The sequence below is a fragment of the Carya illinoinensis genome, chromosome 6, assembly GCF_018687715.1.
Source record: "Carya illinoinensis cultivar Pawnee chromosome 6, C.illinoinensisPawnee_v1, whole genome shotgun sequence".
NCBI classification, from domain to species: domain Eukaryota; kingdom Viridiplantae; phylum Streptophyta; class Magnoliopsida; order Fagales; family Juglandaceae; genus Carya; species Carya illinoinensis.
The window spans coordinates 29,576,867-29,599,112 of record NC_056757.1 but is presented as its reverse complement, the minus strand read 5'-3'; the positions used below and the strand labels follow the sequence as shown (position 1 = coordinate 29,599,112).

General features: G+C 35.5%; 2 protein-coding genes and 3 non-coding genes across 5 annotated transcripts; all 5 read left to right on the top strand.

The window, feature by feature from the left end:
* Positions 1-1,229: 1,229 nt before the first annotated feature.
* LOC122313749 (endoplasmic reticulum metallopeptidase 1-like) lies at positions 1,230-13,952 on the top strand. The gene is made up of 21 exons (XM_043128961.1): positions 1,230-1,615; positions 2,043-2,128; positions 2,325-2,426; positions 2,896-3,002; positions 3,090-3,190; positions 3,990-4,077; positions 6,071-6,159; positions 6,524-6,663; positions 6,765-6,921; positions 7,072-7,207; positions 7,367-7,463; positions 8,058-8,187; positions 8,569-8,628; positions 8,728-8,843; positions 10,056-10,180; positions 11,172-11,396; positions 11,698-11,858; positions 12,408-12,571; positions 13,361-13,443; positions 13,534-13,619; positions 13,711-13,952. Exons 1-21 carry the CDS (start codon positions 1,403-1,405, stop codon positions 13,852-13,854), a joined length of 2,610 nt encoding a protein of 869 aa, XP_042984895.1. The 5' UTR covers positions 1,230-1,402; the 3' UTR covers positions 13,855-13,952.
* A 1,274-nt stretch (positions 13,953-15,226) lies between these two features.
* On the top strand, positions 15,227-18,299 carry LOC122313850 (60S ribosomal protein L17-2-like). The gene is made up of 7 exons (XM_043129125.1): positions 15,227-15,382; positions 15,490-15,526; positions 15,681-15,721; positions 17,332-17,562; positions 17,644-17,746; positions 17,835-17,902; positions 18,021-18,299. The coding sequence occupies exons 1-7, from the start codon at positions 15,242-15,244 to the stop codon at positions 18,087-18,089; spliced, it is 690 nt and encodes a 229-aa protein (XP_042985059.1). The 5' UTR covers positions 15,227-15,241; the 3' UTR covers positions 18,090-18,299.
* On the top strand, positions 15,865-15,993 carry LOC122314600. The gene has a single exon (XR_006243815.1). It is a non-coding gene; the product is annotated as a small nucleolar RNA snoR74 (small nucleolar RNA).
* On the top strand, positions 17,005-17,133 carry LOC122314601. Its single transcript, XR_006243816.1, has one exon. It is a non-coding gene; the product is annotated as a small nucleolar RNA snoR74 (small nucleolar RNA).
* A 1,946-nt stretch (positions 18,300-20,245) lies between the features above and the next one.
* On the top strand, positions 20,246-20,396 carry LOC122314609. The gene has a single exon (XR_006243823.1). It is a non-coding gene; the product is annotated as a U4 spliceosomal RNA (small nuclear RNA).
* The last annotated feature ends 1,850 nt before the right edge of the window (positions 20,397-22,246 follow it).

The window sequence follows — 22,246 nt, the reverse complement described above, 5'->3', positions numbered from 1 at the left end:
AAATTAAAAAAAAATGTAGAGTGTGGGGTGTTGGGAGGTTGTGAAGATTTTTTCTTCCGCTTAAATTCTGATGTTAGCTTCAATACATAAATGATTTTGGTTAACATATAGTTAAAAAAAAAATGAATATGGCAGAACTCCACTTTAGCAATGTGTGTAATCCTACATATAAAAATGATTATATATAACAAAATTGTTAAAAAAAAGCTCAAAACTAGATCTAAGCCACTTTCTAGTTGATGGTTTAATTGGAACTCATTGAAATCATTATAATTGATTGCAAATAATGTGATATCTTATGTATATCACACCCATCATTCAATACAAAGTATCCCAACCTCTCTACTGAATTTCATGACAGTCGACATGTCTAAAATCTTACACTTTTTATTAGAATTGATTCTAATACTATTATTGTCTTGAAAAAATATTCAAGTCATATATGGGGCATACAGACATCTCCAAGATGATTAGTATATAATTCAATCGAGACTCTAAACATGTCTCTATAAAGAATATAATATCCCTTACATTAACTACTCAACCGGTGACGTGACAGACAATCCATCTGATTAGACCACATGGAGGAATCTATTTTGCTCAGAATATAAAACTTTGTTATCTTTTCACATGACGACATTAGCCAAAGCACCCCGTATCTTGTACCCAGCAAATACTACATAGATTTCGAGCGTGACAAAGAAGGCGTGGATCATAAGATTCTTTTATATGTTTATTAGTTAGTTCAGTATGTTCCTCCCTTGATTACTGGGTAATCTTTATTTTTTACGTACTAGATTTCACTTATGTGATTACTTAAAATATTTATATTATATTAAAAATATTGACATAATTAATTATATTAAAAAAAATCTTTTTATAAATAAAATTTGTATATTAATATTGATATATAAAGTATATATTTAATAAAACGATATAAATTGAAAATAATTTTCTTATTTTCTTAAAAAAATTAATTTTATATTTTTAAAATAAAAAAATTATCGGTGTACGAATTATGCCTGTCCTTAATAAAATTCATTATATTAATAAAATATAAAAAAGATAAAAGAATATGTAAAAGTAGAAATTAAAGTAAAAGTGATTTTATATAGCTATTTTTTTATTTTTATATATTTTAATAGAAAAATGACACGTATCTTCCCACCGACTCCGCGGACAAATTCCGCTGTATAAATTCAACGAGCGGCATTTTCTTTTCTATCGACGTCCATGATCAGTCAAGTCACCCTCGCGAGTTTAGAAGTCCCAACCCTCCCTCCCACGTTTTCCTCCGGACATAATATTATATTCTGGACTAATTTCTCATAAAATCTATCCGGCTGAGTAAAATCTCGTTCGGTTTGTGTATTTAGGCTCGCAGGGAAGGAGGAGGAGGAGGATGGCTTGGAGGTTGAGCACAGCGGATGTACGCGGGTTCAAATTCTTGATCTCTTTGGCGGTTATGTATGGCCTCATGGCGATGCTCGCCTACTCCGTCCTCCATATGAAGTTCATTAGGCCGCTCGGCATCCAGGCGCCTCTCGATCGCTTCTCTGAGGCGAGGGCGCTCGAACACGTCCGAATTTTGTCCAAAGAAATCGATGGCCGTCAAGTGAGACCATTTCTTTTTTTGGCTTCTTCGTTTTGTTTTTTCAAATGAAAATAGTTCTACTTCTTTTATTTATCCAAAGTTATTCTTTTTTTTCTTTCTTTTTTTTTTCCCTTGAGATTAAAGTTATTCTTACTTTTAAGTAGTAAAGCTTTGTTTCAAAATAAATCAAAAATTTGAACGTTAATGCTCTGTTTGGTTCCCTGGAAAAGACATGGAAGGAAAAGTTGACTTAGAATTGCTAAGTTCAAATTTTAACCTTTACGCCAGTGTATTTCAGCAACCAAAGAAGAGAGGGAAACTGTCAACCGTTGGGGAAGAGCATTTAAAAAACGATAATGCTGTATACACGGACGCAGACAAATAAAGTTACTGTTCATACGAACAATAAAGATATTGATTGTAACTTATATGCTTGTTTATTTGACAGGAGGGGCGTCCTGGCTTGCGAGAAGCTGCTCGTTATATCAAAGGCCAACTGGAAAGGACGAAGGAGCGGGCTGGGTCCCATAGTAGGTCGGTCTACCGTCTATTCATTTCCATATTGTCATGAAGTTTTGTCATTCAATTTTAAAGCGGTTATATCTTTCATTCTGTGTCCAACGCGAATTTGTAGGTCGATTTCGTCTTGTCTTATTGCTGGTAAGTTGGAGGAATTGGTTGTTGATATGTCTAATAGTTTACAGTTGTGTCTTAATTGTTTATTTTGCAGAGTAGATGTCGAGGAGAGCATTGTTAATGGCTCCTTCAAAATGATATTCTTAGGCCACAGCATAACTATGGCGTATAGAAACCACACAAATATTGTAATGAGGTACTTCATTTTGCTGATTGCATGGATTTTGGAATTTGCCTTCTTGTTTTGCTCATTTTGGAAGCAGTATATCTATTAACCCCCATTTCCCACCACCAAACACCCCCCCCCCCCCCCCCCCCCCCCCCCGGCGGGCGGAAACCAACCTGGCACACTTTTTTATGCTATTAGTTAAAGAGTTTTAGACATGGTGAGAAAACAAAACCTTTTGACCCCATCAGAGGAAAATAGAAAAGGACAAAAGGAAGAGCGGCTGGTGGAGTAACATCCCTAGTAACAATCCACATTTACTAGGAGAGAACGAGGAAGTATCTGGACCAAGACTCTACTGATATAAATTTGTTTTGTTTGATACTGGTAAATTGTTAGAGGAAATCTGTTAATCTGCGTATCTTATGAGCAAATGAATTATAATTTATTTATAGTTTTTTATGCATCTGTATGGATGAACATTTACCCAAAATGACAGGATATCATCCACTGACTCAAAAGATACTGACCCATCACTTTTACTGAACGGCCATTTTGATAGTCCGGTTGGTTCCCCAGGTGCTGGTGACTGTGGTTCGTGTGTTGGTGGGTACAATGAAAATCCACACTTGTTTAGTGGTCACGCTTGCTCGATTTATTCATATTCTCATCATTATTTCAATCTTTTATTAGCATCAATGCTGGAAGTAGCAAGACTCACTGTAGATTCTGGCTGGGTTCCTCCTCGACCTATTATTTTTCTTTTCAATGGTGCAGAAGAGCTATTTATGTTGGTAAGACACGACGGTATTGCTCTTTCTGGAAGAAATATTATCTTACTCGGGAATAGTTTTCTCCCTGCCTTTTTTTCCTGTCTTGGAAAAAGTTATCTTAAGCACATGTACCTTACCGGGTGTTCCATTGTTTTATTTAGGTGCTGTTTGAATAGTAAGTTGAGATGAAAGTTGAAAATTGAATAAAATATTGTTAGAATATTATTTTATAATATAATTATTGTTTTGGGATTTGAAAAAATTGAATTATTTATTATATTTTGTGTGAGAATTTGTGAAAGTTTTAATGATGAGATGAAATACTTTCACTATCTAATGGGGCCTAAGGCTTGGCTTATTCATATCAGGAAATGCAAGTAATTAATTTTTTAGATGTACAATGTTGTTTTGATTTTTATGTGATCCACCTGTTAGAATGCTGCTTTGTTTATGCTTCTATTAAGGATATACAGTACAAATTATTAAAAATTGATAGAAGCGATAATTGCCTGAATTTTTATCTCACAATTTTTCAATGAGTGAATCTATATCTCACAAATTAACAAGTTAAGAGAAGAAATAGGTGGCACAGCACCCTCCTAAAAACAATTAAATAGAAAGGAAGGCAAACCAAGGTGCTGCACAAGAAGAAAAACCAAATTGAAAAAAAAAAAAAAACAGAAACCATCACAATTTATGCTAGCTGAGAATCATGTAGTTAATTTGTACCTGAACATTTTCTTCTTTTTCTTTTCCATGTAAATTGGCTCACAGGATATGTAGCTTATGAGGTGGAGTTTATTTGCATCTGTTGTTTCAGGGTTCACACGGTTTCATGAAGACACATAAATGGCATGATACGGTTGGAGCTTTCATAAATGTTGAAGCATCTGGTACCGGAGGTCTAGGTATGATATGATCCAATGCTGATATTATTTTCCCAAAATTTTTAGAATGTACACTTAATATGGCTGCATGAAGCAATGCCAATATGCAACTAACTGGTTGGCGTACCTTTTTCCTTTTAGTGGATAACTTAGAGAGTAATCAATGTCCTTTAAAACATACAAACAACTTTCTAGGATATATATATTTTTTTATAAGTAAAAATTTATTAATTTCAATAGGTGTAGGCAAGTATAGTAGATGTATACAAGAGAAACACCTAGTTGGGATGCAAAAGAAAAGAAAGGGATAAACCCATCTAGTAAAATGAACCTAACAAAGCCCTAGCCCAAGCCCAAAGACGCGCCTGCCCTAAACCACCACTAGTGCACCAAGCCTATACCACCAAACCAGATTTTTCCTTCAAGCCTATTCCACCACCAATTCCCCAGCACACTCCTCAATACTTGTAAACTTCGAATGAGCCTACTAAAAATATACAATTGGTTTTGTCTTCCCTCTAGTCGTCCTTTGACTTGAACTACCTCCCTTATTGTCATGGTTGATTGCCTAAGTAAGATGCTTTAACTCTCTGCTCATCTTAAATCTTGATTTTGCGCCAAGTACATGACCTGCCTCTATTGCAGTGAGTAGTTCTTTGAATTGGTCATCGAATCCTTGCAGGTAATCCCCACACACTGTTGTATCTCATTTACCTTGTCCAAAATCCAATCTGATGATGAATCAGCTATATTGTTAATCGGTGGGAGAGATATTAGGGAGACAACATCTTCTGCAATCTCCTCTCCAAACTATGGACTAGGCCCTGAAAACTCCCCCTCGCAAGGCACCAATGATAGCTCCATCCCTTCCTCCACACCAGTTCCTAAAACCCACTTCTCCTCCATAGTGCTATTGATGTTGTCACCACCTTGGCCAAAGTAATGTGTCGACCCACAAGATGCCTGAAGAGGTACACTGGTTACCTCCGGCATAGGTGTTGGAACCATGGTCGCCATTTGAATTTTAGGGTTAGCATAACCTCCCCCAAAACTTGGCGATACCATAGATTCCGTCATGGGTGCTGTCAATTCGATGAAAAGAGCATTGACTGTGCAACTCGTTGGCGATTTAGTCACCGTTGGTGAGGGACAGTCCGTTTCGGTCGTCTCCATGCCAATACCCGACGTAGAACCCTCTTCGAATGTAGATGACTCACTTCTCCTTTTGGCGCTCCACACTTGCCCAGGTCTAAATATTGAAATTAGGCCAAAATGAACTTTCTTTTTTCCTTTATCTAACTTTTTAGCATTCAGCCCATCACTTAACACGCCAAGCTCGCCCTTATTGGGCCTTATAACAGCACCATTACCACCTCTCAGCTCACCTAGCCCCTCAATTTTTGCTGATAACATAGCAACTGCTGCCTTCAACTCAGCAAGCTGGTGTTGCATCTCTTTTAATGTACAGTGCATACCATTGGGAGGACCCAAACCATCCAACTCGGACCCCTTCTGACTTGGAATATTTCCATGTACAATCTGTAGAGGCTGCAGACCCCTTTCACTGCTTCCCTTCTTGCCCCTATTAGCAAACTGATTAACCGAAGCAGGACCCGTATTCAGAGCTTCTGCATATGATCGCCTCACCACTGTTGTTGCGCTCGGGTCTTTTTGTTTCAGGCCCATATTGTTGTTCTCATGAGCAGATAAATTCTGTTTACTTTCTAGGATAATCCCACTGCAATCTTGATTAACTCAAAACAACTAGGTACATTACTGTGTTATGAAATGTTCAACAAAATCAACAGATGGGAACTGTATTGACAATAAATATTAGCATGTGCTTGATTTCCATTACTAATTACATGCTCAGTGAAATAGAGGAATGATTAAAATATTGAGGATTGTCTCCTTTGTTGATAGAGCATAAGAACAACTTCTTTATTTCTTCCCAGTCTATATTTAGTTTTGTAGTGCTGTAACACACTGCTGTTGTTGTACTCTTAATTAACAGACTTAGTTTGCCAGTCTGGACCTGGTTCGTGGCCTTCTCAAGTCTATGCCCAATCAGCAGTATACCCAATGGGACATAGTGCTGCTCAGGTGTTTATTAGTCTTTTATTTTTTGAACAACTTTCTTATAGTCTTAAATTCCCATCCAGGTGGTGATCATTTAATTTTTATGATCTACGAGTAGTGAGTATTGACTTTCATGATGTCAAAACAGCACAATTTCTTCTCACTTCCTCTCGAACCATTATTTACTTGATTTATTTAATAATCCAAATTCATGTTAACCATACGTAGTGTTGATATGTATGCATGCATGTGGATATGTGTGTGTGGTATGTATGCATGTGGATATGTGCACGTGTTTGTATCTCGTCAACATTTTAATGTGCTTTGGCTGCAGTTATATTCCGTTTCAATATTACTGATTTAATTGAAAGGATCTTTTTGCATGCAGGATGTTTTTCCTGTTATTCCAGGAGACACAGATTATCGAATATTTTCCCAAGATTTTGGAAATATTCCTGGGCTGGATATTATCTTTCTCCTTGGTGGTTATTTTTATCATACCTCCTACGATACAATGGAGAGACTATTGTATGCATTACATCTGCTATTTTGGTACATATTCACTTAATTGGAATATATATTCTATTTTGTCCTTGAACACTTCCTCTTATACATCCTAATGTCTCCAGACCTGGAAGCATCCAAGCACGCGGAGAAAATTTATTCAGCCTAATGAAGGCCTTCACCAATTCTTCTAAGCTACGAAACCCCCACGATAGAGAACTTCTGGTTGCTACTGATGCAGATGAACAGTCTGTTTTCTTTGATTACTTAACATGGTTCATGGTATGCTTATAATTTATGATTTATGATGCAATTATGATACATTAGTTGTCTTAAAAGTACGATCCTATGTGATTAATAATATTGCTTCTCTCTCTCTCTCTCTCTCTCTCTCTCTCTCTCTCTCTCTCCTCTGTGTCATGAATCACTCAGATATTCTATTCAAGAAGGGTAGCTGTGGTACTTCATAGTATTCCTATCGCCATCTTCCTTATTGTGCCATTCATTTGGTGTTTACTGTATTCTGGGTTGCATTCTTGGTTTGCAGTCATCTGTGATTTTACAAGAGGTAAATGTTCAATGCTGATCTATTGAAAAAGGATTCCCACAGCTCTTTCCATGTTCATCAATTTATTTTAACATTTTCATGTTAAGTACTCATATCTCAATACTCAGCAATGACGTAACTTGGAGATTTTTTTTAACTTGAAAAATTGTTGATTTTCAGGAATGCTATTCCATTTTGCTGGGCTTATTCTTGCAATTATTGTTCCAATTTTATTTTCCATCCTAAGGTTGCTGTTCTCTAGTCAACCAATGAGCTGGTGGGTTGATATATTTTTTGGATTGCCTCTTCCTGTTAAATTTGTTTTGTGAATATTGTTCTTTATATTATTATTGAAATGAATAGCTTTCTGATTATACATGGGTTCCTATTTTTTCTCTTCTTTGTAGTTTTGTTTTATAATATTTGATTTCAAGGCACATCAGCTCTGCTGATAAAACCTGCTGTCATCAATGCTGCTCTTCCTTATGCTGGATGATACCTTGTCTGTTTCTCTGGTTGAACCAGTACCATATTACAGCTATCGTGAAAGTCATGGCTAAATCAAGTAACCAATACTAGCATGTAATTTCTCACGTATCAACCCATATTGATCATGCCTGAGAGGAGATCTGGTAGGATTCAGTTAAGAACTAAGTGATAAATTTGGCAAGATTCCGGATGATATATTGAAATGGTATGGTTTTTCTAAGAAAAATTCCATCTAATGTTCTGGTGTTAAACTTATAGAATCTTCCGCAAAAATAACCCCAGCTCTTTCAAATATCTCTAGTTCCATTTCAAGATCTAAAATTTTGAAATCTCTGGTATTGGTGCATTTGCAAGGTTCTTGACATGTTGAACCATAATGCAGGTTTGCTCATCCATACTTGGCTTTCATGATGTTTGTCCCTTGTTCACTTGCTGGTCTGTTAATTCCAAGATTTGTTTGGAGTAACGTACCTCTCTTTCAAGGCATTTCACTTCTTAAGACATCTAGAGAGGTACACTTATGTTGAATTTTTTTATACACTCCTTGATCAAGGCCAATGTTGTCATATGTCTGTCATAGATCCTATCTTTTATTTTTTTCTAAATATTTCTGGCTTACTGGCTGGATCTCTCTCTCTCTCTCTCTCTCTCTCTCTCTCTCTCTCTCATATTTTGTAATGGTTTCAGCACAATTAGCTGTAGTGGATCTTGCTAAGATTTATCCATTTGTTCATTTCCGTCTAATGTTCATGGGATGGAATCCAAAGTGTTGGACATGTAATGCTGGTATTTGAAACTGACTTAAATTTTGGTGGGATCATTCCCTGGTTAGTATCTACCACAGATGCTTAATGTGGTTGCTTTAGCATTGATCTGGAAGATAAATCTTGTAGGTGTTATCTGATGAAGCAAGATTTTGGGGAGCATTTGGGTTTTACGCCATATTAACTTCGGTAAGTATTGGCCACTTTGATTAATTTTATTACTCAATGTAGATATCTTGGAACAGGAAGAAAATTTAAAAATATCTAAATACCCTTTATAAAAAGCAGGCTTATCTTTTAGCTGGTCTGTGTGGAGGCTTCTTGCCTTTTTTTGTGTCCGCTTCTATGCTTGCTGCTTGGGCTTCCTTTTGCTTGTCAAAATCTTATAGTCGTCAACCATTCAGGTATGGATTTAAGGGCGGTCAGTTTGATTTCTTTCTTCTCCGAGTCTTATGTGAATTTTACCAGCTGTTCATTTGAAAGGCTATTATGTTAGGGAGGTTTTCTCATGTGTAGTGAATTTCCTACTGCATCATTCAAATGTCTTCTACACTACACATCTGCTGGATTAGGCAAATGTCCTCTAAAACTACTCTATCTATATGTATATATATATATATATATATATATATTTTTGCAATCATTGCAAACAATGTTTCTAAGATCCTACATCACCTATGGCAGTTTATTTAGCTTAGAAGTCTAATGAGCTTCAGCCCAACCAAAGAAGGCAAAATAGAATGTACTGGGCTTCCCTGGGGTATGAACTCTTTGGCTTCTAAGTTTTGGGAACCTTGTCTTGAAAAAGTTAGGTAGTTGACCTATTGGGAAAACAACCGTGTAATGTGTGTATATTGTGGGAATGGTGACAGGTTGCCACTTCTTTATTGCTACAATCTGTACCTAAATAATTTTATACAAGTTTTGACAACGTCTGTGAAATGATCAAGATGTATCAAACAACTTTCTATGTTGTCCTCGGGAGTTATGGGACAAAACCTTATTGGTGGATTGAATGGTCAATTGTGTGTGAGGCTTTCCATTGTTCTAGACTCATCTCTCCTCTGTAAACGATATGGATACAATTAGCAGAATTACATACTTTTTTTTGTATCTTAAATAGATTAAAGTTCTCCTTACTAATATTCCTGATGGATAGATTTTTTTTATATAAATGAAAATATCCTCTAGTAAATCCAGCAACGGAACTGTTGCACCATGCCATGAGTTTTATTTCAGCACAGAGATTGCGGAGTCAAGTCATTGGTAAATCTAGTTTATAGCTGATTGTTAAATATGAATTTGGGACTTCGAAACTTTGTCATAATCTATCTCGTTCTGTTTCCATTTATTTGTTTGTTCCTTTGTTGATTTCTTCTTTTAAAATAGGAAAAAAACCTTAAGTACATTTTTTGGGACTTATTGTTCTCCCTCCCTCCCTCCCTCCCTCCCTCCCTCTCTCTCTCTCTCTCTCTCTCTCTCTCTCTCTCTCTCTCTCTCTCTCTCTCTCTCACACACACACACACACACATTAAGGTTATATGTCTTATGACCAGATGGAATTAAAAGTAATTGCATATTTAAAAGTGGGATCTGATTAATTTTGTTTTTATCAGGTCAACAGTGTTTTACATGATACCTCTGATTCCATTCCTTACATACTCTGTTTACTTTGCGGGTTTTCTTGCTCAATTTTTGATTGAGAGGATGGGCATGATGGGTGCTGTTCCTCCCCCTTTTGGTTAGCGTTTCTGAGCTCCTATATTTTTCTTCACAGCTAATTATTTGTTGACCTTTCATTCCCAACAAACATGCTACTCTTGGAGTGTGAGCTGTGGCTAGCTACACTGTTTGTACTAAAAAGATTACACCCTCCATTGTTTTGATTTACTGGAGAGAGAGTGCAGTTTTGTTTGCATTGCTTAATTTATATTTAATGAAGAGCCTGCATCCCTGGAAATATATCTGTGCGTGTACTATTAGTTTCCCAACTTTTTTTATGGCTGCACTACTCAGTGTGCACTTGGATAGATGTGGCAGTTAAAGTTAAGCAGTCAGATGGTTCCACTTACTTGAAAAATGGATCTTGCCTTACAACTAATATTATTTTTATTGGGAGAAACTCTATGAACTAATTGAATTATATCTTATTCACAGCAGCTGCATTGCCCTGGTTGGGTGAATTTTATCCATACATTTTGATGAAAAATGTGTAAAATATTTTTGTTAAAAGTTCAATATATCAATGTAAAGTTTGAAGTCTGAAGTTTAGAACTTCTTATGAAGACTTTAAATTGTCTTATATAAGGTTGTTTAAATGCAAATGTTTAAGCTGATGAGGAAAGATGAATTAATCATTTAATTGTGGGACATATTTGCCTTTAATTAATCGTTCTAACATGTTGAATATTAATTGAGATGGGGCAAAGTGTAGAGTCAGGGTTCGGACTTAAGACTTTTGTTCAAATATCAAGTTAAATCATCAATTGTCCTTTAAGCTTAAGGGAATATATGACTTTAATCAATATTTTAAGAGTAATAATCATAGTGACCATAACCATATAAATCTTTGCAAAATTAATGGTACTGGTAGTAGTAGTGATTCTAATAATTATACAAAAATTTAGCAACCACAATGAGATAAATAAAATGACAAGCAGACTCTTGATTATCACCATAGCAAAATTAATGGTACTGGTAGTAGTAATATTAATCAAATATTTTGCTTTCAGGATATTTTCTTCCAGATATAATAGTGGCAGCATTAATTGGAGTTGCAACTGGTTTCTGTATGGGCCCCCTAATACCTATATGCGGTCATTGGTTAGCAAGGTCATCAATTTTTCAATTTTTGCTGCATCTTAGTGTGCTTGCCTTGGCTGTGTCATCGCAATTCTTTCCATACAGCAAGGATGCACCTAAGAGGGTTATCTTTCAGCATACCTTCCTTACTGCAGGTACTGAAGCTGCCAGTATTTTATTTTACTGAATGAAATAGTAAACGCCGTATTTTAATAAATTATTTCCAGAAAAGAGCTTTTAAAAACTATTTCTTTGAAACATCGTAGTTTTTTTTTTTTTTAATTTTTTATTCCCTGAAACAGGCTTTTAAAAACTTTTTTCCAAAAACGGCTATCAGACAGGACTTCAATGCTTTTTGATATCTGATAAGTACTGCCCCCCCCCCCCCCCCCCAAAAAAAAGGGGGAACTCCTGGTTATCTCATATAGAAAAAGCTGTTTTACTTTGGGATTGCAGATGGAAATCAGGTTCTGGACTGCACTTACGATTTTTCTGTACTGGATTCGAATTCTTTAGCTTTTGTTTTCAACAATGCACCCGAAGTGGCAAATGAATTGCACATTGGTTCGGAGTTTTCTTTTGAAACTGCAACATTGCCTCACCGGGAGACTTGGATGGTATGTGATTATAAAGTTTTAAGCTAATCTGAAGTCATGGGATGAATTAGATGGCCTTGCATGCCTTGCAAAGGCATGAATTTTGGCCTTTTCCATTACAAACATGGCTAATTTCTCAAATGGCAGTCCCTTCATCCCTGCACACAAGCAATGTATTATGTAAACCCGAATCAATTATGTAAAAAATTGATGCGAGATCTGAGCAATATTAGTATACTATCATGCAAAGAAAACTCTCTCTCAGATACCATATTTGTCAACCAAATGGTCATGGGGTTAAGCAAAAGCTACTTTTACTCCTCATTGATACTTAAACTGGTCTTTTCAACACGTGACTTCTGGCTAAAACAATAAAACAAAAGCACCTGGCACAAATATTGGGGTTTGCTATTCTTTGTTGAATTTAAGAATGTTGGTATATTCCCACCAAGGATAATTTCATAATATAAAGCAACTTTCAATATTTCTTTATATAATTTCAAGGTTTATGTTGACTCGTGGGTGTTAACGAGTGAAATAAAAAAATCAGAGGATCTGTTTCTTTTACAGGCACTATTTCCACTTTCTTTTTTGTTCTCAAGAAGCTTGAAGCTTCCTACAAAAAGTGACGATGTCCTGAAGCAGTATTCATACTTCCCCCATTTGTCTATTCATAAGCCACATACAATATCTAGCGAAGGATCTCGAAGGGTTTACTTGAAACTTTCTTTAGGGTAAGGCGTTGAAATATTGTGTTATCTATGAAGTTACATTGATCTGCAAAAACATGTACGAACATTTTCATGTGCTTCAGATTAACAATATCATAGTTGTGAGAACCTTTAAAAACAATGCCATAGTTAATATTGGAAGTCATAAAGTTTTATGTTTTTATGATAAATGTAGATTTTCCTGCACACAAAATCACTTAATGCAAATCTATTTGACGTGTGAAGATTTTAAGAGTAATGCTTTTTGTAGACTTTTGGTTATGTGATCTTTGTATCCCTGTAATCTGGTTTCATTCAGTTGTAAGGATTATGCTTCCATGCACAAATGCTCATCTACCCTGGCATTTGTGTATTCATCAGTGCAGACTGATCATGTAATCTCTGAAGACTTCAAAAGTCAACACTCTTTGTAACTCAGGGTTGGTACATGTATGTATGGTATGCACCCAAAAATAGGAGAAGAACCAAAGCATGCAACAAGGTGTCTTCTATGTATGACTTTGCTTATCAGGCAAAAAAGAGCATAATTTTGTTATCACTAGAGTCAAAGTTATTCTTTCACATGATTGGAACATATGAAATGATACACGTGAACAAAGTTAACTTTGGAAGTGCACCTCCTCCTCCTCTTGCTTTCCCTGATTTGAAGGGGCATTAACATGCAGTACATAAACAGATGCAAAAGGTCCATTAGTTTGTTTAGATATCATTGAAAACGCAGATTCCATGACGTCTCTGACTATGTTTTCAGTGTAAGGATTTAAACATCTTTATGGGTTGTCTTCCTTTCAGTTCCTTAGAGGAGGTTTGGGTTGCAGTCCTCAACATTACTGGTCCTCTATCCAGTTGGTCATTTGCAGATAACATTCTTCCAGGTACGAAAATTCTCTCCAGTTCCACCTGATTTTGGTCTAAAGTAATTTCTCTTTTGTTATATAACTTTTGACGTTGTGAATCCGGTACAGCTCCTGAAACAGTCGACGGTGGTCCACCTTCATATATATGTCGACTTAGCGGAGCCAGCCACGAGAATTGGACCTTTTGGTTAGAGGTAAAGTTTGGTCACTACTAGTAGTTTATCTTTATCCCCATCTTTCTTGCATCCATTAGCAAATCATGCTCAAACTTTTTGATCTTGGCAGGCTAGCAGTTCTGAGGATTTAAGGGTGGAAGTTGCTGTATTAGACCAAAAATTAGTTGATGCAGCAAAGAAGTTGAAAAGCCTTTTTCCGGACTGGGTGGATGTTACGGCTTATTCTAGCTTTATGTCCAGTTATATCTTTTAGTTCCACAATGGCAGTTCTGTTTTGCAGACATTCAACAATTTGTATGAGAACTCAATAAAATCAATCTCAGCTTTATAATTTATCCCATTTTTTGTTTCTTCCCTGGGTGCATATAACTGTGGATGGCTGCATCTCCATGAAATTGTATCCAATGATCGATGAAGCATATTTCAAGATAGAATTCTTGGGGAAAATAAAGACGCCCGATGGGGGTGTATGCAGTGAGGTGAAGACCGGAGAACTTGCCTCGTCATGGAGAGCATAAGTGCTGTGCAATCGTTTTGAAAAAAAGTAAAATATACTATTAAAAAATTGAGCTCTATTGCATATAATCATTTTTGCGTACTCATTATGCATTCCGCTGATTGATTAACTTAAATAGTTATCTTATATTAAAAAAAGTGACAACTAATCACATTAGTAGAGTACTCAATAAACACGTAAAAGTGACTGTATATAAAATTTTTATAAAAAATTATGTATTTATTTTTTTATGTGAGTCTCGTATTTATAAATTTTTTTTAAAGTAATTGTATGACGCTTGCCATGATTACAAGTATTATTTCTAAGACAAAAAGGGGAACTTTTTCACTGTTTTTGCAAAGCATTTGAAGTAGGATTCGTGACTTTCACGAAAATTTATAAATTGTTCGTCTCGACTTTCTAATTTTTTTTAATTTTTCAAGAAAAAAGAGAGAAGAAAGTTGGGCAAAAATGTTGATCATGCTCCAGTATACTCCTAATTTACATGTGTTAATAGTCATGTTTAACAAGTATGCTCCTAATTTACATGCGTTAATATTCTTGCGCAGATGAGTTATTTTTTATGTTCACCTTAAACGATTCTTGAAGCTCGATGTCTCTCTCCCGGATAAATTATATGGTTAAAAAAAAAAAAAAAACAATAAACTAGAATAGAAGAGTTCTGCTGATAAATAAAAAAAAATATAATTGCAAGTATAACTAAGTACTAATATGTACATTAATTTAATATGATTGGTCAAAAAATAAATTTTATTAAAAATAGTGTTAATTTAAATTTTGAATAAGAAGAAATTAATATTAATACATAAATTAATATGCAAATTTATTTATACGTAGCAAAACTTGATAAATAAATATTTCATTTAAATGAAACAATTTTTTACTAGTTGGGGGAAATTCAGCTATTGAAAACGAGAGTAATTATTCCATCTTTTGAGAATATAGAAACATAATATTTTCATTTTCTTAAAATTTTATTGGCATATTATTTTCTGGTAGATAGGAATTTCCCATTATCCATAATTACTCCAAATAATTTCCTGAAAATAATACGATATAATCAAAACTACCTGGGCCTACAAATGCCGGCCCGGCCCAAGTTTAAATTGCCATTAGGTCATCGATGATTAGGGTTTCATACTTCACCCCCTATAAAAAGGATTCCGCCCTTCGTTTCATCGCCTCCTTCTGCTTAGAGCAAACTAAACAAGGCGAATCCTCAGCCGAGGCATCAGCATCGCCCCCATCCCTTTCAGCGGCCATGGTAACGAAAATTTGGTCCTCCCTCTTCTCAACTTCATAGAAACGCAGTTCGTTCTCTGTTCTTCGATTATCTGATAAAAATTTTTTGTTTTTATTTGGTTTTTTCAGGTGAAGTATTCCAGAGAGCCCGACAACCCCACCAAGTGTAAGTATCATTTTCATTTTACGTACTCGGTCTCTTGGTTTTTCTCGTTAGCTACCAATTTATTTTATTTGTTTTCTTCTTCGTTTTTGGGTTTGGTTTCAGCGTTTATCATTTCGGATCTAATAGTTTCCTTTTATGTTCGTTTTTAATGCAGCCTGCAAGGCCAGGGGTAAGGACCTTAGGGTTCATTTCAAGGTACGTTCTAAGATCTGTCGACGCCTTGTTATAATATTCTTTTTGCAAGTCCAAATCTGTACTTTTGTTGGATTATATTTAAGATGTGTGAGGTATTGTTCTATTTCCTTTATTTACTGTTGCTTTGTTTGTAATACCTGATGAAAAAAGCAGTGGCCTGTTGCCTATGTGAATGGGCCTCTCGTAAACGTCAGGGATATCATTCTCATTGTTATTGGGTGAACCTATGTTAGTTGTTTGTGACTGAAGGTTCAGTAAATGATGGGACATTTACGATTCGGTTGTTGTAGACTTTTGTATAATTTTTCACTGGAATACAAGTGAGCTGTGGTGTCTTTTAAGATTGCATATAAAGACCCAATGATACAAGCCAGTGTGAGGTCAGTTGCCTACAGGACAGCACTCCTGTAGGCATCAGGTAACTCAGTCCAGTTCTAGTAAGCACGGTTCATTTCTAACCCATTTCCGAACTCATTGATTTTCAATGTTTGACTTGTGTGGCATGTCAATATGTCTTGGATACAGCCTTATTTGTCTCCACTACCCGCCCAGCAAGTAAGGAAACAGTTTTGTGGAATAATTTTGGGTTTGTTATGAGTGAAAAAGCTTTTTAGTGACATACAGACACCAGCTTATCAGCTGAACCTCGGTTTCTGAAAAATTAGGAGGAGCTAGAAAACTTGTGCAGCTAACTGGTCACAACATATGCTACTTTGACAGGCGAGACTAACTGGCTTCTACTACTACTATCTAGAGATTATAGGGGCGGGTAACAAGCTCTATGTTCTCAGCAGATTTCTTAAAGCTCCCTCTTGTAACCACATGAGCTTTAACTTCCTGATCATCTGCACCGCCTTTTCCTCCGATTTTGGTTTATTATCAGCCTCAATGGAATTCGTTTGCCCCCAAATATGATTAGATGCAGGCTCTCCAAGTCAACCTGTGTAAAGTAGTCCTCGCTCCCTTGCTCTCTCAGGCTTTTAAATTCCAATTCCGTTTTGTATCTAAAGCTGCCTGTGTCATTTGGACTAAGCTCCTTTGGTGATACATTCCTCTAAATTCTTCTGCTGAATCCACATTGGCAAACTTTTGGATTTGTTATAACTGTAAATGGTGTTGAGTAATTTTGGATAGTAGTAAGAGAAATGTGGTGAGATTTCCAATTGTAAAGCTTCGGTGTTTTCTTAGGCACGAATTTTTTGTGAAGGCTACAAAGGTGGTGAGATTTTGCAGATTTCTGCTATATCTCATGCTTTTTTTTCTCCATTTTCTGGAACCTGATTAAAAAAGCAGTGCCCTTTTGTCTTTTGTGAGAAGGGCTCTCGTAAATTTCAGGAAAAATACTTGCATTGTTTTTGGGTGAACCTCTGTAGTTGTTAGTGACTGAAGGTTCAGTAAATGATGCCACATGTGTTTTAACAGTTTTTTCTCTGCATGCCTATTTTTGGTCAATTAATGTAGTATTTCTTCTTGTTCTGATTGTCTCTTTGAGCCGGTCCTTATAATTCTACTTCTTTTGTAATTGAGAATTGATTGGTCCTTGTTTTCTTGAATATTACATATATTATTGTTTATGGATATTAAACTTAAAATGTGGTCTCTATCTATAGAACACAAGGGAAACAGCTTTTGCAATCCGAAAGTTGCCATTGACCAAGGCTAAGAGGTATTTGGAGGATGTTCTGGTCCACAAACAAGCAATCCCCTTCCGACGCTTCTGTCGTGGTGTTGGACGGACTGCCCAAGCGAAGAATAGGCATTCAAATGGACAAGGGCGCTGGCCTGTGAAGTCTGCTAAATTCATCCTAGATTTGCTCAAGAATGCTGAGAGTAATGCTGAAGTATGTGACTTCTGGCCATTCCTGTTTTTATATTGTTTCATTCATCCCCAATTCCGAACTGACTCACATAAAATCTTCCAGGTTAAGGGTTTGGATGTGGATTCTCTCTATGTATCTCACGTTCAGGTGAACCAAGCTCAAAAGCAAAGGCGTCGTACCTACCGAGCTCATGGAAGGATCAATCGTATGTGCTGAAGACATGTTACACAATAGTTTGTTTTTCTTGGTTTGTTATGATAGTTGATTTGGTATCCTTTTATTTTTCTTGGCAGCCTATATGTCATCACCTTGCCATATCGAGTTGATCTTGTCCGAAAAGGAAGAACCTGTGAAGAAAGAGGTAATTCTTCATTATTGCAGTAACTGTTTTGTCAGAAAATAGGAATGTGGAGGAGGATGAAACCATTGATGATTGTAATTTGGTTCGGTTTTGCTTATTTACCATTGTTGATTTGCAGCCCGAGACCCAGTTGGCAACTAGCAAGTCTAAGAAGTCTCAAGCTCTACGCAGTGGTGCTTCATCTTGAGTGGCAGTTTTAGAACTGGCAATTGAAATGAGTGCCCCAAATTTCTGGCTGCTCCACTTTTTGCGTTTTTAATGCTGTTATGTAGTTGATTTGGGCCGCATTTGTCTTATTTCAAATTATGGTTAGTTCAATCTTCAGTGAGATTTTTGTTGGATATTTTTGGTTGGAAAGACTATTAATTCAAGAGTTCTATATACAAGTATTCTGAAATGCGTAATGTCCAAAATTGCAGTTATTATTAGTTGGATTAACATTTAGCCATTTCCATGTACATAACGTTCTCTTCTCTTGATTTTGGACCCCGCTCCTTGATAATCATGATTTTACATCCTGAGCTTATTATTATCAAGGGGTGATGAACCTTTTCCGAGCTTTGTTACACAAATTCAAACGTTATGCACCACATTTTGTATTTTAGTTTTTTAAATTTAAAATTTTTAAGCTTATTTTTTTAAAATTAATTAAATTCTTCTACTCATATATTAAATATTTAGTAAAGGAAAAAAATTATAGAAAAAAAAAAGTGCGGTGGGCGAACTTATGATTAAAATTTTTCTTTGGGTTTTTACTGGTAAAATGATAAATGGTATTGACGTAGCTCATTCTGACAATTTTTCTTTTAATAAGGTGGCACTGGCACGTATTTTCATGTTAATATCGCACACAAAATTGCGTTCCACTTTTGAAATTAGTGAAGGAATGAAAATTGTTTTGTTTGCCAGTCACATTGTAGAACGCAACTACCCAAACAGATAAATGCGGGAGTAGAATCAAAGTGCAACTCAATTTCTAGAACAAAACTCCTGACCAACACAAAAAATAGGAGAAAAGGAATATAACACTGATGAGGACAGACAACAATTACTACGAGAAAGCCTTCCTTATCCTGCAAAATGGATTGGGAACTGAATTCCGAAGTTATTGATTCGAAATTTCTTTTCTGGATTTATCGGTATAGAGTATGTGCAATTGTGTTTTAGTGACAAAAAATAATAATTTACAATCAAAATAATATCAAACAAATTATTCACAAGGTAGCTTGATCATGATCTTCATCGTGTTCTTCGTTTATACTTTATACTTCATCCTTTGCCATCTTAGAGAAGTAAAATGTTCAATCCAATAAAATTTGTTGTGATAAAATAAGAGTATAGAGGCCCGTGGAAGATGAAAGCCCGCCATAATAAAAATTAAGGGAAAAAGAGAGAGTCTGACAATGGATAAAACTTGATCAGACATAAAAAAAAGATGAGACATAAAGTTAGAGGACAAGATATAAGGTAAAAGAAAGATACTTAAATAAAAAGATAGGTAATAAAGAAGTGAACAGATTCATTTTAGAAATTGGAGAATCGTTGAAAATAATGGATAACTAGAGATAGCTCCAAAGACTTTTAGAGGTTGAGTTATTGTAGAGAGTTGAGTGAGAAGTATTCAATGATGTTTATAGTGGAAATTATACGAAAAATTTATGGACGTAGGCTTTACAACCGAACTCCATCAACACCGTTTTCTTTAATCCTATCGTTTATAATTAAGCCAGCCACGAATGAACGTCCAAAATACACTATTAAGTACTACCAAAACCATTTAAGGCCAAAAAATGTATCAACAAAATATAATCAAAATAGTTTAAATTATATCATTTAGTTATATTTTAACATCACCTTCGTGTATATGAGATGAAATGTAGAATCTTACTTGTACGAGAGGGAAGTGAAGAGTCATACGGACCCAAAACGGTAACAAATTCCAAGTTCAATCCCAGTTCACCCTGCCGTCCGATGACAATGGACAACTGTTCTCTTCTCAAAAACCACAAACTAGCAAGATCATCATAGAATCGGACGTTATTGTAACACTGAAGATAAGAACGTTGCAATGAAAACAAACAAACAAGCAGTTCATATAAACATTCAAATCTGTAAGAAAAATTGTACAAACAAGTAACAGAAGAAGGCAGCAGCCATATCTCTCTTGTTTCTTGCTTTAATTAGTTAAGGTCAGCGTGAAAACGATAAGAGGTGGGGGCAGTCAAAGCCAATGAATGGTCAAGTCTTTGAAGCCTTCGGATCACGAGTCCCACATCGATTGCGGAGATAGAGGTGCGAGACATATCTGCGTATAAGTAGGGGAAGCAGACCCAGTTCTAAACTATCTTTGCGCTTGGGGCAATGACGCAGCTAGTGAGGTTCTAACCGAGGCGCGTCTATTGCTGGTTGAAAACTATTTCCAAACCCCCTCTTCGGCCTGGGTTCAACCTTGGCCGTCGAGAATTTCTGGAAGGGCTACCCTTGGGGTAAAGCTCTACAATCCTAGTTCTTAAACATTGTACTCTTGCGTCGGTGGTTCGATCTTAGGCCTCTTGAAGCCCACATATTGTGGTAAGTCAAGAATTGGAGAAAACCGGCCCAACACTCAGGCTCAGATATATGTCCGTGGCCCGTTTTACTTAAGTTTGTGTTTTGTTTAATCGCAAAATTATTATTCGTTTTAATTTTTTCGTTTTTACGTTCTTAAAATGATTTTATAGTTTTATATGATTTTATATCTTGCATTATATTTTTATGTAAGATTTTCTATGAGGCACGTCCTCATAGAAATAAGGAGTCTTCAATTTGAAAAAACAAAACAAATATGATGGTCAAAATGATAAACTTGGAAATCTTTTGAGCAAAGAGAGATTACTGATAAAAATCTCAGAGGCTGAATTTGAAAATCATGAGTCAAGTTGTAACAATTTACAATAATTTATAAGTACTTTTGTAAGAAATCGAAAAGGCAATTTATAGATTTTAACTTAATTAGTTTATGATAGACAATAAATGCTTTGGCTATAAAATAAATTTTAAAAAACTAAATTTATATCTTGACACGATTCGATATAAGTATGTGAGATTATAAAATTATATTTTTTATAGAGTAAAACTAATGTATCACATAAAATCATGTTAATTTTTAATTTGATAGGATGCCCATGTCCGGATGTCGAGGGTGGATTGGCTACCACGATTGTCCACCCCACCTTGCCCATTGCCCACCCACATGGAAAATATCAAAACAATCTAAAACAACTGAAAAACAACGACAACAAATACACATTTATTCACAAAAAACCTTTTTAAAGAAATAAAATAAAATAAATCCAAATCTTTGCAAATTTCCTACCCTTCGTACTTCAAGGAGGAGGGAATTAAAAAGTAGAGCAGGAGGAGAAAAAGAGGAAGGGGGTGCCGTTGCACCAGAGAGAGAGAGAGAGAGAGAGAGAGAGAGATGGGGTGAGGGTTAAGTTTTAAGAAGTAATGCTATATATATTATACCACTATCTCACTTGCATGTTACTATATATGATGTAGTACATTTATCACCATTTAATGATAAAAAAATATATAATAAATAATCATTTAATGGTAGTAAATGTGTCATATCTTACTTAGTATAATGCACTTTGGGCTGGCTTAACACAGCAAAGGCCCCACCCTGCCTTCCAGCTTTATGCGGAGCATCTCCGCATGCTCCTTATTTGTGAATGGGGGGGCCCCTATCTTGACCAAGCATATGCTGGATGGAGTGGCGCCCCGCAGCCCAGCCTTAGGGCAGGTTTGGTAAACATGTCTCAACTCAAAATTTTCATTTTAACTCAAAATTCTCATCTCATCATTACAATTTTTTTAAATTTTTACATAAAATATAATATACAATTTAATTTTTTCAAATCCTAATACAACTTTTTAAAATCTCAAAACAACAATAATACTTAAAAATAATATTTTAAACTTTCATCTCAATTCAAAATTCTTATCTTACTTTTCAAGCCTTGTCAATCTATTATAGACAAGGCTTCAAATATTGGTTGGAGCCATCGTTACAAAATCACCTAAATGGATCGTAACATCTCCTAAATTACACACATATTGCAATAAATTAGAATTTTTTATATTTTTTGTTAAGTACTTTTATATATGTATATATAATATTAAGTCATAGAGTCTACATTATCTATTACTAATGTAATAGATTCTCTCTTAATAAAAGGTATTTATATTTTTAAAAAATTGAGAGAATATCGTTCCGTCCACCCATATCTCGAGAAAAAGAAAAAATAATGATAAACATATTTTTTATAACTATTACCAGAGTTATATATTAAAAATAGA